This window comes from Mercenaria mercenaria, chromosome 1, assembly GCF_021730395.1.
Source record: "Mercenaria mercenaria strain notata chromosome 1, MADL_Memer_1, whole genome shotgun sequence".
Classification (NCBI taxonomy): domain Eukaryota; kingdom Metazoa; phylum Mollusca; class Bivalvia; order Venerida; family Veneridae; genus Mercenaria; species Mercenaria mercenaria.
The window spans coordinates 75,820,648-75,839,482 of record NC_069361.1 but is presented as its reverse complement, the minus strand read 5'-3'; the positions used below and the strand labels follow the sequence as shown (position 1 = coordinate 75,839,482).

The window sequence follows — 18,835 nt, the reverse complement described above, 5'->3', positions numbered from 1 at the left end:
TTCAAACATGACGTTTTTTTCAGAAGAGCGAAAAATGACGTACTTGACAGGTATGATGTCTTGAAAGCTAAAGCGATTCAGGCTTGGAATCGCAAGTCTCAGTGCGGTTTATACCTGTGTAAAAGCACAAAAAAATAACATCTAATTCTTATGTAAATGAAAATAAATTACACTCAAAATGGAGGATGAAACATAAAAAGATAACGGACTTCGTAAACGACTATCTGTAGCCCGGATGACTGCACTAAAATGTGGGTGCCGCAGAACTTGAGAAAGTGTGCACTTTTATTAAAACGTTTCGATGTCAGTATCATGGTTTTAGTAAACTATCAAGTGAAAAAAAAATAATGAGGCTTAGATCAATCTTCATATGGTACGATTTTTAACTTTTCTCACATAGATTTACACAAAACTTTCACTTATTAATTTATAAACACGTGTTTTCTAATATGTATATAATTTATTATCTTGGGACGACAAGTTTATAAGCATGTAAGCACCAAAACTTCCTAGTTCTCCTCGAGAAAAGGGGTGATTCACTATCCCAAGATGTCAATAAATTAAATAAAAAGAACAGTTTTGCGTCTGTATTTGTCATCATTTTGATTTGGGGACGGAGAATAGGTTTTTATTGAAACATGGATGTCTTAAAGCAATTGATATATGTATGTTTGCTCGTGATAATATCACTTATTTTGGGTATGTTTTCTTAATTCATTGTTTTAGCAAAAATATGTCTAATTCGCAATTTATAAATATAATGCTTTTAAAACACCGGTAACGAGTAAAAATGTAAGGAACAGATGAATGACGATCGATTTTAGTCATTAATTTGCCGCATGAACAATATTAAGCAAAATAGCAGTTCTAAATAAGGTTTCAAATGAAAGACCATTGCTACCGTATATTAAGTAACCAAATACTGTCAATGTCATATCGCTATTATCATTTGTAGATATTGCCTTTCAAATATGGAAATATTTGGCCCGACACAATATTTTAACCAGAAGTGTATAGTTATGAGCATTTAATATTTTTATAAAAGATAACATTGTGTGATCAAGTAAATGTGTCTTTTAAAAATACATGTAGTCAATTCATTTAATTTGATAAAAAAAGAACAAAACTTATTTATAATCTAGTTTTTAACTTCGTATTGTAACTAATTTTTAATGTTATAGCTGAAAGCAGTATGCATTTTATAGTTATATTCAGACGGATAGATTCGTAAAATCAGTCGTTTTAATGTAGTTCATGCTACTATTTTATTGAAAAGAAATTTTTCGAAAAAAATACATAACAAGCGCTCGTCGGCTCCTACGACTTTGTAAATTAAACATTTGAACATTTAAAATTAAAAAGGGATCGGTTAGCTACTTTAAAAACTGCCATGCAGTTATTGTAGTGTTTGCATTATGCAGTTATTGTAGTGTTTGCATTATTTTATCTAAAACCCCTATGTATGATTACACCTAAAACTTAAAAAAAATGTAACAAACTGCAACGCAAAATGAAAGCTGTTCCCTCTTATCAAATTTTATTTTAGTTTCATTAGCGTATAAATTACATTGTATATAATAATTGTTTTCTCTTTAGCTTTGTTAGATAGGTACTTGAACAAAAGTTGTTAGTAAGCAAAAATGCCCCCATAATGCGCGTTCAACTATTTATGGTGTACTGTCATGCTATTTGATGCAAAAAGTATCGTACTGATACCAAATTTAAAATATGTGGTAAATATATTATCCTTGTTATAATGAGGTAAGAAATACTCGTTCAACATTCGTGAAGTGTGTCGTAAATCTGGCCATTTTACAACTTTAGTGACTGTTAAGGTATGACTGTAAGTGATATTAAAATCGTTTTATAATGTATATTATACTCAGACCACACCAGATTGATAACTTGGTCAACGGATTTCCTGCTCCATTTTTTTTCAGAATCAAAAAATAAGTTTTTATTGAAAATCAGCTTTCGCTCGCTTCAATTTTTGCAGACTGATTTCAAAATTTCAGAGCGGGCCTTTTTTTCACTGTGTAGGGGCCTTTTTTCACTGTGTATATAGCGACAAAGATTCATACCATTTAATACTTTTAATTATAATTGGAACATGTTTCAGCCTCTGTATTTGTCTCAACAATTGACCAGTATGCAAAATTGACAGCCGATGACAGAGTGGGAAAGATCATTAGGAAGAGTTTTCGCTAGTCATTTTCTTCTCAAGATGACATCAACATCTCATTATTTAAAACAGTGTCATCAAAAAATAACTGGTGATAAGAAAAACCTTTGCTGCGATTCTTAAAATACAATAGGGTTATTATAACAGTAGCTCGATCTTGGATGCTGTATTCGGCTCGAGTGGATTTTTGCCAGATTGGATCTCACAAGGCGCGCAAGCGCCGAGTTATGATCCAACCTTGCAAAATCCGCGATAGCCGAATACAAAATTCCAGGTCTAGCTTCTGTTATAATGACCCTTTTATTATATACCTCTACCTTTTTGTTTGATGTTTTGTTATTAAACGAAATCTTCAATGTATGGAACTAAGTGAAGTTGTTATGTGCGCTATTTATAGAACTGTGTCAGGTCATGCATACTAATGAATGAAGTCCGGCAGCATAGAATACCAAAGGTACAATACGGAATTTAAAAGGCACAATACGATTTTTTTTCTGCTTGTTCATATTTAATTGTGAAATACAAGCCGAATTTTTACAGAATTCATATAGATATATAATAAATATATATATATCGGCAATAATTGAGTAGCAGTTAAATGATGAACAGGTGATATAATTCAATTTGGACTACACGTGATATAGTGTTTTATTATACCTCACATAAACATCCAATGCAAATTTCCCATTAGTTTAACTTGAATAATATATCATATTCCCCAGTAATTTTATATCTCATGCGCAAAATCGTTATTTTCAGTTTCTGCGCATGTGATATGATACATAATTTCATATCACCTGCGCAAAAGCGCTATTTTGTTTTTCTGCGCATGTGATATTATTTTTTCATATCTCCCGTTGAGTAATTTCACTGAGAAAAAGACTTTAACGTTAACTTTTCAGAAGATGTGCTTTTATAATTAAGGATTAAATTTCTTTTTCTACGTGCCAAAAATTTCGAAAACAACTTTTTATCAAATATTGAATCGAAACTATTTCCATGAGATTAGAAATGATCTAACTAAGAAAATAAGTGCTCATACATATATGTTTCGTTTAGAAATATTAAAGTTATAGCCGTTTTTCGAATGTTACTGCTAGCGATTTCAGCAGTGTCACAATGTTAAAATGATAATGCGCATAGGCCTACTTTAACATAGGATTCAGCGATATGCAAACGTCTCGACTAAATCTATAAAAAATGTCTTATTACACAGAAGAGTTGCCATCCGAGTGCTAACAAGTAAGCACTCCTTAATTCAGTCTCCATTATTTGGCAATTCATTTTTAACGTTAGATAAATAATTTAAATCATTATGTTGATTTTACAGTAAATGTTTTGACCGTTAGTGTCATTTCGGTATAATAAAATAAATATTGCATTCCTGAAGTGTGATATGAAAAATGTTCACCCCTCGAAATATGAATATAGACCTCGGCTGGCGCCTCGGTCGATATTCATATATCTCGTGGTGAACATTTTTCATATCACCCTCTCAGGAATGCAATATTTATATATTATTATACCTCACATAAATGTCCAATGCAAATTTCCCATTAGTTCAACTTGAATAATATATCATATTCCCCAGTGATTTTATATCACATGCGCAAAATCGTTATTTTCAATTTCTGCGCAGGTGATATGATCCATAATTTCATATCACATGCGCAACAGCGTTATTTTGTTTTTCTGCGCATGTGATATTATTGTTTCATATCACCCGTTGAGAAATTCATACTTTCGCATTGATTATTTTCTTTTTTAAGCTACGTGCAAAAAATTTCGAAAACAATTTTTCATCAAATATTGAATCGAGACTACAACAATAAGTTTGGAAATAATCTAACTAAGAAAATGAGTACTCACACTTATATGTTTCATTTAGAAAGAAGAAAGTTATCGCCGTTTTTCGAATGCTACTGTTTGACGCAATGTTGAAATATTAGAATAAATATAGCTAGATGTCAGCGATATGTAATCGTCTCGACTAAATCTATCAAAAAAAATCTTATTACAGCAAAGTCGCCAAAAATTATGAGTCCTAACAAGTAAAGACTCTTTAATTCTGTCTTCATTATTTGGTTAGTAATTACTTTTTTAATGTTAAATAAATTATTATGTTGATTTTCCAGTAAATGCTTTGACCCTTATAAGCTTTCGGTATAATAAAATGAATATTGCATTCCTGAGAGGGTTATATGAAAAATGTTCACCCCTCGAAATATGAATATAGACCTCGGCTGGCGCCTCGGTCAATATTCATATATCTCGCGGTGAACATTTTTCATATCACCTTCTCAGAAATGCAATATTTATATAATATCATTGAGATTTTATTCTGTATGTGTGAGACAACAGTACTTGTTTCAGGCAGCTATAGTGATAACGATCCTTTCATCCGAAAGTTGTTGTGATTACACATTATCCCGTTAGCTCTTCAGTAGGAAGGCAGTAGGTATTGTTTACAAACTGCCAATTTCGCTAAATTTCTTCGTAAAAAGACTCGTATCAAATACAGTTTCTGAATATCCTCACATGATTTGTCCGTTCTAAAATGTTGATCAGATTGCCCATCAAAATGATATTTGTTTCAAGTGAATTTCAATTTCGGCAATTTTAATACTTTTTGTACATATGGGAAGAATTAAGTTCTCTTACCTACCATGATGTGCATACCTTACCTAGAGACCAAAATTGGGTAAAAACATGTGATAAAAATTGAACAAGTCTGGTGTCTATAGTCTGTTTGTGTATTTTAGGACAAATATAGTAAGGGCAATGGAACTACATACATGTGTTTGTGTAATACAATCTGACATTTGTAAAATACATGCTTTTGAATTTATTTAGGGCTCAAGCCTTTGACATTCGCACATTTACCTATTCCAAAAGTTATGTAGAGCCAAAGGCATAAAATAGTTTATGTTTGTCCTGCTGTTTACCTTCATAACTTGTAAGAAATAAAATATTTTTAACATAACTTTGAATTTAAGGAATGGTATATTGCTTCTATCAGCAGTGTTAAATGAACACAATTTTCCAGCGGAGAAGGGGTGCCATGTATTTTTTGGACAGTTTGTCATAAAACTCTCAATATTTAAGTATCTTTGGTTCTTTCATGTATTTTCAAGCCTTTTTGATATGTTTTAGCGGGGCTTGTTGATTCTTGTCACAAATTTTTTCTTCTTCTTCAGATCGCTCCTCGCCCGCTCCATAAATAGGTTAAATCCAAAAAAAAATTTTATTTCGCTCGCTCGCTCCTAATTGGTTTGGAAAAAATCCGATGACCAAGAAATTAATTTTGTGTGGCCTTAGTCAATTCATTAAGTGATTCATATATAAATGTAATCATGAAAACATTGAATTGCCAGAAAAAAAAGTTGTATGAATGTTTATAGTTCCGCCTAGATAGCTCAGTGGTAGAGCGTCCGCTTCAATTGCGCAAGGTCGTGGGTGAAATCCCTAGCTGCATCACACCAAAGACATATAAGAATGGTACCAGGAATTCCCTTGCTTGGCGCTCACCATTAAAAAGGAAACTGGCTTCACCTCTCTCATACACTCACGGCGATGAATATCACCAGGAATGAGGTGTCGAGAGTGTTTTATCTAAGTTTAAATAACTTGTTTCACAATGGACCTAAAATAAACTAGTATAAATCAAATCAAAATCAAGGCCAAAAAGGCGTAAAAAGTAAGTGATTCCACCGGATGTCGAGTGTTTGTCAAGTACATGATTTATGCTGATTTTCACTTTTGACCTACTGACACCAAACTGGATTTATCCAAGAACAAGAAACCTATGAAGTTTGAAGAAGACGTGTAAACAGTTCTCTAATTGTGGAATGGCAAACTTGTCAGGACCGATGGGCCTATAAAGTTGTAAGGTTCTATTGTACCCAAAGTTTCCCTAACTGTTCAACCCATTTCTGCAATTAGGGAGAAGCGATTGATGTAATGCATGTATTTTACTTGCGATAGATTGGTCCTTTGCGTGTTATTGAGCGTTCTCTAATTATGGATTGGACACCATTATAAGACTTATGTGACTTGATTTTGACCTTTGGACTCTAACTATTCAGGTTCTTCCACTTAACATGATCAATGCCTATGAAGATTTTTTGGAGTACTTCAAAGTGTACCTAAGGTCACCTGGCCTTAAATAACATTCTGATGTCATTTTTTTTTATCAAAAACAATGTTTCCACAAAGTTTAAGGTTCTATGTCAATTACGTCTCAAATTATGGTGTGCAAGCCATTTTGAGAGGTCAGGTCCGTGCGAATGTGACCTTTAGACCCAAAAGTGCTCAGGGTCAGTTACTTATTAGCACCAATTTGCCTATAAATTTTGTCATCACTAATAATTACCACAAAAAAGAAGCAGTCTGAATCATTCTGCCTAAAAATGAATATTAACATATTATATATCCAGTCCATGATATTTTTCCAGTGTTGATATCCTAATGGCATTTGTTTCAAATACGCAAGCTTCTAAGTGCTCAACTGGCTCAGTTACCCAAAGTTGCCCTAACTGTTCAACTCATTTCTGCAATAAGGGAGAAGCGATTGATGCAATACATGTATTCTACTTTCGATAGATTGGTCCTTTGCGTGTTATTGAGCATTTTTTGTTTATTAAAGATGGCCACGGCCTTATGGGACAATAGGTTACACTATACCAATTCAGTTCCTTCTTTATTTCATGTAAACAATAAGATCTTGAGTCCTTATTTTCAGTACGTTTTAGTTTTAAAGTGATATGAAAACCATATATATTCATTTAGTATAACATATCTTCCAAAAATTAAAGAAAATATTGAGATGTTATGTTACATATAAGAAAAATAACCTGTCCGAGAAACATCACCCTCTGAAAATGCTCCCATGAAAATTGCCGTTTAGCAATTACGCGTATGTAGACATTATCTCAATCAATAAAACTAAGACCTGAAAATTCACAGTGAAAATGGTCTACATCTTTTCTCAATACAATAAATAGGCAAAAAAAAATTAACTGCAACATCCTTATATGATCCATTATTTTAGATTTCATCAACAGCATGGAACTAGACTTTAGACTACTTCACAATGTAACACTGACTAGTCACTTCCTATTTCGTGTAATCAGTCCCAATATGCCTTTTGTAAGCTAGCTTTCGATTTGTCACTTTTCATAAACGAATCGCCATTTGAAAAGCTGCGAGCCAGGAATTGGAGATGTTCGGCGTTTTAGAAAGTTTTCATAATAAAATCCTTTCATAATACTGGCTCCCTGAGGTGAAATAGCATAATAGTAGGGTTAAATTAAGTGAATATTACCAAACCTTGATGATAACATCGTTTTGTTTTAAAATTGTACAGGCATATGTTTTTCAACTCAATTTGAAATAGCGGGACTCGATTCTTCTGTTTTGATCACCGATTCAGTTTTAAATTAGAGTTCAGTTCATTAGAGTTAACGTGTGCTAATCCGATAATATCCAGTTTTTATCAATAGAAATTACTCCAATTTAAAAATGGCACCCATAAACGTCACTATGGTAACCTCTCGCCCATAGTTACGAGACTAAAAGTCAATGAATTATACTATTCTCCGCACTTACTAATCTTTTGCATAACCACAATTGTACGCCATATTATCATGCAAATTTTGACTCATGGGTCTTAAATGACCTTCTGGTTGTTTTTAAGATAAACTCTTGAAACACTTGAAACTCTTGGTATAGTGAAAACTAGACAATATAGGTTTCTTACAAAGTATATCTGCCAAGACCATAATAATGAAGAAGGTCATACCAGTTAAAATGGTATTACCTCTCTACTGAAACATGTCTACAATACATATAATAGATCTACTTAGAAATAAAGGTAACACAATTTCATCATAAATGTAAACTTTTTTGTAGTATAACTTAATGAGATAATGCATTTTCAACAGCAATAATAAGTCTCCTAAAGCGTACCTTTTTATACATTATTTCATAACACTGAAATTCATATATGGTATTCGATTTACAATATTGAGAAAGCAGTAAAATAGAAAATTGGATGTCAAGTCTTTTAATTACCTCCTGTTTTAAAACTAGATAAATGCCATGCATTTCATTTGTCTTTTAATTACCTCCCTTTTACATGATAATTCATGACTACTTCTTTATATTTTATTATTTTTTCTTACTAATTAAGAAAATTAAATACAAATTAATTTCTTTATTGGTAAGAAAAAATAATAAATCTTTAAGGTTTAGAAGTATACCACCAAAACACAGAAATATTTGATAAACGAACAACATCGTTACCAATATCATCAAGTTAACTGACCATTACATGTTCTGTCGAACTGTCCCGTACTTAAAATATTCTGAAAAAGTTGTTCCCCTTTGAAAATGAATGCCATTTGTAAAGAAATAAAAATAAACAATAGCTGAAAACTGTGTTCCACCTAGTTATGTGAAATTTCAACACTCGCACGCTATTGTAAATGCATCAAAACAAACTTGTGTAACAGTTCTTTGAAAACGGTGAGTTTTTAAAGGCGTTTGACTGTCCGGAAGATGGACCCCTTTAGGCAGTCCTTTTCCGGAATTTAATGTTTATATCAGTATCCTGACACATGTTTTGTAGTTTTTTTTAATGATAGCGTATATATTACTCTACAAAACAACTGTCAGTATATTGATTTAAACATTGAATTCCGGAAAATGACCGCCTAAAGGAGCCCCACTTCCGGACAGTCAAACGCCTTTAAAACTCACCATTTTCAAGGAACTGTTACACATGTTCGTTTTGATGCATTTGAAATAGCGTGCGGGTGTTGAAATTTCACATAACTAGGTGGAACACAGTTTTCAGCAATTGTTTATTTATATATTTTTACAAATGGCATTCATTTTCAAAGGGGGACAACAAATATTTCTGTGTTTTGGTGATATACTCCTAAACCTTAAAATACAGATATTAACATTTGAAAGCAATTATAGATTTCCGGACATTCCAAACTACATGACATTTATAGACATGTTTTACATAGATACATTAGTTGTATGTTAATCTCATACTTAGAAGGCATGTAATATGTTTTGTGAAGTGTTCCTAAGCGGGGGATGGGGGTGGGGGTGGGGGCGTTGAAAACTCTGTTACAAATTCATGTTTATCATTATGTTTGAAGAACAAACACTTTTCCAAAACTTAAAAAATAGATATATCTTTTAAAGTCATCACATATCTATTATTGGAATCATACAGCGTAAGTCATAAGCCATTAATTTTGCTACTGAAGACAGAAACTCGGGCCACTAAAGGCGACTTTTACCAGGGAGGGAAGGAAAGCTATTTATCACGTGTTTGACGTCGCGAGAGTGTCAAGCCATTAAATAATCAAAGTACTGAAAGTACAAAAAGGCTGGCTACCACAAAACACTGACTGAAAACTGTGCGGGAAAAATATTTGCAAAATCTTAGATATTATGGGTTTTTCATATCAAACTAAGGCGAGCATAGAGTACTTTAATGATAAATCATCTCGATTAACTTGACAGACAGACTACAGATGGTGAAAAAATACATTATGTTTGCTACATTGGGGATAACATAGTTAGTGAGACTTCTTCTTCTTCGTTCGCACCGGAAGGCTGTATAGTCACAGCGATATTTCATGGTGGTGTGGTTCGTTAAGAGAGTGCCAATGGCCCAGCACCTCTGTCTTTAACTCTCTATGTGTCTGTCGGGGTTTCCTCACCCTTAGTTCCGAATTCATATCCTACCCTGGGAAGACGGGCTATTTGTCCCATAGCTGGGGGTCTGATCATATGCATCAGGGCGTGTCCACACACCGGTGGGACTGGCATGCCACATGTCTGTGGACAGATCTCCTCCGAGTCCCCTGCAGTTCTGCCTGAGGCCGAAAGGTGTTCAGTTACCGTTTGGCGCCAACAGGGAGGCACTGCAAAAGGGCTTGTCTGCAGAGAAGCTATGTACTGACAGGGAAGACATGCGCACTCGGCTTCTTGTTCACCAGAAGGCAATCCAGCGGCGAAAGCTGAAAGCGGAAGGTGACAGGCACAAAACACACAGCACACCAGATTTGACGCATCAGCAGACCAATGCCACACCATAAGTGAGACAAACAGCACATAATTCTCACTTGGGAATCTGAAAAACGCAAAGATTAATATCTAACAAAAAAGTCATGTTCCGAGAACGCACTCCAACCAAGCCACAACCTTGTAACAGTATATGTATTGATATATACACATAAACATATCTTCAAAATGTAAAAGAAGTAAAAATAAATAGACGAACTGGGTCAAAATGAACGATGAAAGAACACAGTCGGACACCGTCTTGTAAATGTCAGTGGCAAACACACCACAGGTTAATTTAAACCAGTTTATGCTACCTTTGTAACCTAATCATTGGCCCCCACCATGGTCTCAAAGTTAACACTAAAAAACCAAGTTGACTCATTGACTTTAATATAGCATGGACTTGCATATAAATAAGCAAAATCTCATATCAAAATACCGTGTTTAGGAGACTACTTTAACTTATTTTTCAGGGTGGCGTAGATTCAAGCCCCACCAGGACCAAACTTTATTTTTCATTATATTTCTTTTATCTTATAGGATAAACTTTTTTTCAAGATTTATTATCATTGATTTTTCAGTGTTGGAGCTTAATTTCTGTCCAATTAAATCCTTTTACTTGAAGCTCCCCAGAAAAATTGTTATTGACAAATTTATTTTGTGTTTTATAATTGTTACGCAATACTTTGACGTTTCTTTTAGCAAAATATTTGGTAAAATGAATTTTCTGCGATCGCTTTTGCGCAGTAGTCATCACTTCGGAATTTGTCTCTGTTTGAGCTTGAGAAAATAACATAAATCATGCAAAAAAAAAAAAAAAAAAAAAAAAAACACGGTAAAAGTCGTTTAAAAATGCAACACAGTCAGGATATATGTTAACTTCAGGACTGTATCAAGTTAATGCATTTGTTAAACATTACCATTACCGGACCACTATCTTAATATAACCTTTTAAGTAGCTTGTTTTCCAATCCATTCGATTAAAAATTTCTTTGTTTGTTTGTACTATTTTGATTGATGTATGTCTTTTTATCAAACTTTGTTAATTTAAATATAGTACTCATGTTTGTATATACAATTTGTGGAAATAAGTACAGTTTAAACTAATATAACCTGTAAAACAGTTGAAAACGTGTGTTTAAACAAAGATCTCTTACATCTACCTCCTTTAAGCAAATTAGAGACAAAGCACTTTTTACAATATTACTTTCATCTTTCGTCAGAACGTTTCTAAAACGAATTTGTTTGGTATAAAAATAGCCAAAAAAAAACAAAAAAAAACAAACAGAAAAAAACAAAAACAAACAAAACAACAACAAACATAACAAAACAACAACAACAAAAACTGCCGTTAGATCAAATAATATTTTATTTTCTATTGTTAATGTAAATTTTTTTCTGTAGCAAAATATAACATGTACGCTGTATTGGTATACAAATCGTAGAATATGGTCATTTGTTTCTTCTTACGTTACTGTGGCAATTCCACGCAGCGATTACGTCCCGTAGAACCTATAGCAACTGATCTGGAAGAATTGATTTTTAAAAAATATGCTTCCCTTTTACATTATAGATATTTTGTGCTCATTATTTATTGAATTATACGCAAAACCACACTAAGTTAAAGTAATACTTTTATAAAACATTTAATTAATAATGCGCAGTATAATTCATACCGACATTTCTTATGAAACTGTGCTCGGAACCAGTGTTTGTTTAATGAGCTATTTATAGACCGAGGTCATAATCTATAATGAAGTGGTCGCTGGAATTCCATTTAAACAACATAAACACTATCAAAGCGTTTCGATAAAATTTCAATTCGATGTGTGGTATATTTTTGTTAAATACGTCTTACATTTCACATAATTTATTAGCTTTATCTGCATATTACACAGTGTGTGTATTATGTCATTGAGTTTTACATTGCCAAAGATGAAAAAGTTCCATTCATACGGATATTTTATTCATGGGGGAGGGGGGGGGGGGGGGGGGGGGAATTAATTTACATTCATTATGTAATCATTTCTAATGTTATCTTAAAGGGTAACAGAGAGATGCATGACAATCATTTACAGTATAGTAGTCTATGCATTTGGACAGCTGTACGTTCTATTTATTCGTTGCTATTTAATATTTTCTTCAATTTCAAAAATTTCAGATGATAAAAACTTAGATGGAATTACAAAATGAACAGGGAATAAAAAGTACGTCAGGCCCATAATTCTAGTAAATGCATTTCAAAACGTTTGTTTAAGTGTTGAAAAACATGCAAAGAAATGACATACAATTCGAAAACTTTTTGAGACAATGACTTGTATGTTTTATTCGTAAGGTACCTTATGCTGGCTCCAGAAAATATTGTCTGAAAATAGTTAATCGACATATGTCACTTTCATGCCTATGAAATGCAGATATGCTCTTAAAATAGGTCTTTTTACTTGATTGTATTACTAATTCTACTTAAGGTCGGTTATCCGGACAACTAAAAATAAAATGTTTCAAAGATACTTGTTGGTCCAATGTGCGAAATTTTCCTTTGAAGAAATACATTATTTTTTTAAGAACAAAAATCAATTTATTTGGTATCATGAGTCCAGACTAGCATAGAGGTAGGTTAATAGTTTAATCGAAAAGTGGTGGTAGTGGCTGACTTACTCTTGCATTAGTTGAATGCTTTTGCTGAGATGAGAGAAATATAGGTGCAAAGATATTTAGAAAATTAGAAAAAAATCTTACTAAATAAAAAATACTGCGGTGTAGATCAAGAAGGTAAAACATAGTAAAAGGTATTAACATTTTGTGTCAATGCTTGACGACAAATATATATTATTGACGATTTGTAAGCAAATTGAATGGGGCAAATGCAATTATAATCATTCAGAATAAGAAAACCTTCTATATGTTTTGCATTGAATTTAGGTGGGACGGTGGTTTAGCGGTAACACGCTTGACTGTCAATCCGGGATCCGGTGTTGTACTCTTGTCCTTGTTTGTTCAAGGATATAAGTTTCTAAGACCCATAACATTTCGATAAAAGTAAGCAGTTTTGTGCCTCTGAGATTTGGACACACTTCAGCATGAAAACAAATTTAGGATTCAACATTTTATTGTTTTTTTTAACTATTGTGTGACAATGCTTCAAAGTTATGAACAGTTCTGTGCCTTCGATAAGTATTTTTACAAGATAAGTTCAATTTCCTATGTTCTTTACAGTCAGCACAGTGCATTTCTGCTATAACGTTTCACCTTTTTGCAAACGTAATTTAAAACAAATATTTATTTATTTGAATTTTATTAAATTCAATTTTTGGTGAACAACTTTAAAACACGAAATTTAACATGGGAGTATGTGTCTAGGTCGAAAAATCCTTGAATCCAATACAAATATATATTGTACGATCCCGTGTTTGCAACTTCGAGTCGTTAATTGGAAGAGCGAATTAGGTACAGAACATAAGTTAATAAGACAAACACGTGAAAACAATTTCTACTGTAATCTTTGCATGCATTTTCATTGTATTTTCAGATGTAAATAGTAAGGAGGTGTGCCACACTACAGACCTGTATGAATATTACTGTGACAGCGGATACTACTTCTGCGAAGACAACACTATGTGCTGGTAAATATTATCATGGGGCTGAAAATATCCAACGAAAGTAGGTCAAATAACATGTCAAAAAGTTAGAAATGATAAGCAGAAAATGTTATATGTTTTATTTGTTAATTTGGGCTATGTCAATGTTCATTAATGTATTATTTAGCATGGGAGATAATTGTGGTATTGTTGAAAGCAGAGTTACAGTTGTTATCTATTTTCGCATCTTTCTTTAAATTCCATTTACTCTGTTACTCTTTTTCTTATTGCAACCAGTTATTCTACAGGTCTCCCTCCACCCAAGTAGTTGCAAAGTTTTTGTTCTTATAACATATTAAAAAGTTAAGTTCAAAAAGGAACGTAATTGAAATATTACAGACAGTTTTGTTTTCTGCGCTGTTCATTTTTTCTCATTGCCACCTGTCCATATGGCAATTTTCTTAGAATTTCATGTAGTAATTGTAAAGGTAATGTCCGGACAAACGCTTAAAATAGAGTTATGGTTATTGCTCTGTACACTTTGTCTCCTTAGTATCTAAATTTTCAATAAATTACCTTTATAATGTTCAGATTTGATCCGGACAAAAATGTGACAAACTGACAGACAAATGGACAAACTGAAAACAGCAGTCCTGTGGGAGATCAAAATGATAACATGAAACGACAGGTCAGTTTAGAACAGTGACTTTTCGCTGTTTTATACTCTGTATTTTATTTTGTATTTTAGCCGTGGTTACAGTGGATCAAGTGGATCGAGTGGATCAAGTGGATCAGCCGGTGCAATTGCCGGCATAGTGGTTGGAAGTATCTTTGGCGTGATCTTTTGTATAAGAGGTATATGTGCTTGTTTATCGAAAATGCAGCGTCCTGGACGAATCACCCACGACGAACCAGTACAACAACCGGGTACTGTCACATTATATTTACGTAACTGAATCTAAAATTTCTTTTCAGATCGTGTCCTTATTTTTCTAAAGCTGGCTATGTTCCGTAACTAATGCCTCGAAGAATATGATAATAGTCACGGTAATTATGACATGAATATACAACGGAACAATTTAAAACACACATTTACATAACTAACTCTGAATACCTCCATAGATATACTTGTTGCTAAAATGAAACCCACCGAATTAGTAAACCTTATGATTTTCGCCTGGCTGGTATACGCGGACCATGAGGAAATGGTCAAGATAAGTTCTTGTTTTTTGTTCTTACAGTTTCCCTTTGTGACCTGCCTACTTTACAATGTATGGCCCTGTTTGCTGTACTCTGTGCTACCGAGAAATCTACGGCCTTACCTTTTTATTGTTAAGGTTTATGCAGCCCATCTTTATTGAATTTAAGGGTTTCGGATTTGTAGGGGACTGTTTAAATTGAAAAGTGTTATTTGTTGACTATCGAAAAAAATACCGATATGAAAACATTAGATAAAGCAAGATTAATTAGTACCTAAACTTTGCTCTCATTTTGTATTGCCGCCCTTTTACCAAGAAAAAGTAGTTTTCCTCTTGATTCGGTAAAAGATAGGGATCTTTGGCTTATCTAAGTAACCTATTGACAGATCTTAATTAATTTTTAAACAAATATAGATCATTACGGGACAATTGTGCACATGCAGTTCGTCAAGATCTCTTCATTTTCCAGAAATATTGTTCTTTAATTATTTTGAGGGAGGTGATGTATTCGAATCTTTCATTAGAATCTCTTTAGTGAATGCAGAGTTACTGGCCCTTCATTGTTTTAAATAAATCAAAGTAATCCATAAATGATTGATGGATCATCATGGAACATACAGACCACGAATGAACAGAGTTTTCCCTTGGATTTTGTAAATGATAAGAACCAACAAACGGTTCTTTTTGCATATATATTGTATATATCTGGAAATAAAAGATCTTTTAAAATATACTCCCCTCATTCACAAAACAACTTATTCGGCGGGGGATATAAATTCACTGAATTTGCTTGTTGTTTTGACTTCTTTATGTTTCTTATTCTTATCAAATCTGTTCAAGTACTGAAATAAATTGTCAGCAAATTAAAGAAGTCTAAATTTTAAAACGAGATTAAACATTTACATGCATTTTAACATAATATTAGTCGTTTACGTTTTTTTAACATTTAGAGAATACAGTAAATTTAAAATGCAACCTGTAACCTATACATTTCATTGATTTAATTTACTCGTCGAAGTCAATAAATGGGGAAAATGGCAGAATGTACCTCTAAGGGGTTTTATCGTTTTTTTCTCTCTCTCTAATTTTCGTGCCTATAATGACTGTCGGTTTCAGTACTACAACATGATAAACACATCTTGATATCTCTTCTTCCAAACAATTCTGTAATAATGTTAAAACGATTAATAACCATAATGTTTCAAATTCAGGGGTAGCTGTTATTTCCGACGGAAACTAGCACAGCCAGCCAAACAATGGCCAACAGTACTGTTTCCAGCAGTCAGCTAACGGTAATGATGTAGGAACCAGCAATGCAGCAATTCCACCGCCAACCTTACTACAGTCATAATTGTTTTGAACAATTAACCGTCGCACTGGCAACAGCGTTATCATAGAAACATTTAGATGCGATAATCAAACACATACCCGCCCAGTCATTATTGTACGACGAATTTGTGATACCATTTATTTATAATATTGTTAAAGTTTTAAGTGAAAATACCACATTTTTATCAGATTATTCACATTACTTACATAAGTTTCTTTCAATATCTTTTTTTTCATAAAAAGTGAAAATAATTGTTTTTGCTTTTTGATTGTATTTCTGCACTAATTCACCCTGCTGAAACGTATTCCTACAGGACAGGTGTATTTCGTCATTAATAATTAACATGTGCGTTTATTTCAAGACTCTTTGCCACATTCCTGATGTATCTAAATTAGTAAATCTAAACGTTTGAAAACAGAGAAAAAATAGAGAATATTATATTACTGTCTTTATAAATTTAAATTTAGTAGACAAATCGAAGAAAAATACAAGTACTGGTAATAAGTTGATATTCTGCTGAAACTGATTTAAATTTATAAAGACAGTAACCTAGTGTTGTATTTATCCTGTCTTCTGATTTAAGGTATTGGGCCCCTAATAGTAATGTTTAAAAAATGGCATTTGCTTGGTATATTCTTAAAGCTGACCATGTTTCACACTGTGTTGCAAATTTTAAACAACTTTTACCGTGCCGTTTTTTGTAAATTTTGTGTAATTTATGGTATTTCCTCACGCTAAAGAAGAGACACAATTCAGTGTGATGGCCACTATCTAAAACGTCTGCAGAGAATTCATTACAGCATTTATTTTGATAAAAGAAACATCAAGCTATTGTTAAACAATTATAAAACACAAAATAAAACTTTAAAAATCATTTTTTCCAGGGTGCCTCAAGTAAGCAGATTTAATGAGACAGAATTCTAACTCCAACATTGAAAAATTAAGATCAAATCCTGTGGGTCTGTTTTGAATTTTGTTCACTTCATTCAAAAATAAATTTGGGGCAATAGTAAAACCTACCTGCATTTCTTCCACAATATGTAATCTAAAGAATGAAGGCAAAATAGAGAACTTCTACCGCACGTAACTCAGTATTTTTAAAGATGTCTAACTCTACCCCTCCTGATTCAGAGGTAAATTCACATTGAACAGCAAAAAATCGATTGTAAAATGAAAAGTTTCCACTTTTGTACAATATATCCATTACTAGTCTTGAAAGAAGTAAAAACTTACGAGAAAAAAGGAAAACATGGAGAAAAAAATTTGGTCCTAGTGGGGTTTGAACCTACGCCCTCCTGAAAACTGCAGTCAAAGTAGGTTTATGGTAGGAATTGAATACTCTTCAAAAAGGAAATACTCTATTACGGGTCCAATACCTTAAATTAAAATTACTCTCCAGCTAGACATGTGTCTGTCTTAGCTTTGCCCCATGTGGTTCTGGGACGATCTATGTATGAAAAGAATTGGAACCACTGCCTTACCCTTGCATGATCGTAAGAGGCGACTAATAGGGTCTTAACACTTGGTTTTGCAGTAACGCTGTGATTCCAGCAGGTATGCAAATTTTGATTCCATATCTCATGTTTTTATTTCGATGTAAATGAGATGTGGAACCAAAATTTGTAGTCCTGTTTGGCGCCGTATAACCTATACTGTGTTGGTGCACCGTAAAACCCAAATAAATAAATAAATAAATAGCTTAAAAATTAAAACTCAAAGATACATTGTCCTTGCACAGGCTAACATGTATTTGGTTATTTGAATTGGAATAGCTTTGACTTAAAAATCTAACATCATAAAATAAAAGAGGAAAAACTTAGACTATTCGTACGTTTTGTACCGGACTTCTGTGTACTGTTAAACATTATTAAATTTGTTGCATATTGAAGTTTTTTTCCAAAGTTCAGTTTCAAGTCGGATACTCATGCTCATCAATCAAACGCTAGATCTTGGTTTTTACACAGGCTATAGCGCCGCCAGATTCAGGATATAGGTGACCGTTTCCTCGAAGATCTGAATTCATTAGCATTCGTTACTGATACAATTTTCCTTCATTTTAAGTGCAGAAACCTAAAATACTGCACAAACTCTATCCTTGTGAAGTTTCTTATACAAATTTAATGTTGTAGTTGCAAAATACATATGCGACGGCCTCACATACCTGATAAAACTCGTTTATTTAAATTGTTTTAGTAAAAAAAGAGTTAAATCCCGGCAAAACTATTTCATCACTGATCTAAAACAGCAAAATTTATTATTCCACAGGCGCGGAGTATTTGTGATAGCTTTTTGTCAGTGCAATGAATGCCGTAAATGACGATTTTGTCCTCTCGATTTGCAAAATTTCAAATTTTCATTTCTAATGTCTGGCCTGGCCCATAATAATGACATTAACTTTAAAAACACAAACAAGAAAAAATAGTTTCATAAGACAGGAAAGAAATAAAAGAGCAGAACA

The 18,835-nt window shown here is 33.1% G+C and overlaps 1 protein-coding gene across 1 annotated transcript; it reads left to right on the top strand.

Annotated features, from left to right (window-relative positions):
* The first annotated feature begins 568 nt into the window (after window positions 1–568).
* On the top strand, window positions 569–18,140 carry LOC123545480 (uncharacterized). The gene is made up of 4 exons (XM_045331803.2): window positions 569–699; window positions 13,800–13,893; window positions 14,597–14,775; window positions 16,259–18,140. Exons 1-4 carry the CDS (start codon window positions 639–641, stop codon window positions 16,285–16,287), a joined length of 363 nt encoding a protein of 120 aa, XP_045187738.2. The 5' UTR covers window positions 569–638; the 3' UTR covers window positions 16,288–18,140.
* The last annotated feature ends 695 nt before the right edge of the window (window positions 18,141–18,835 follow it).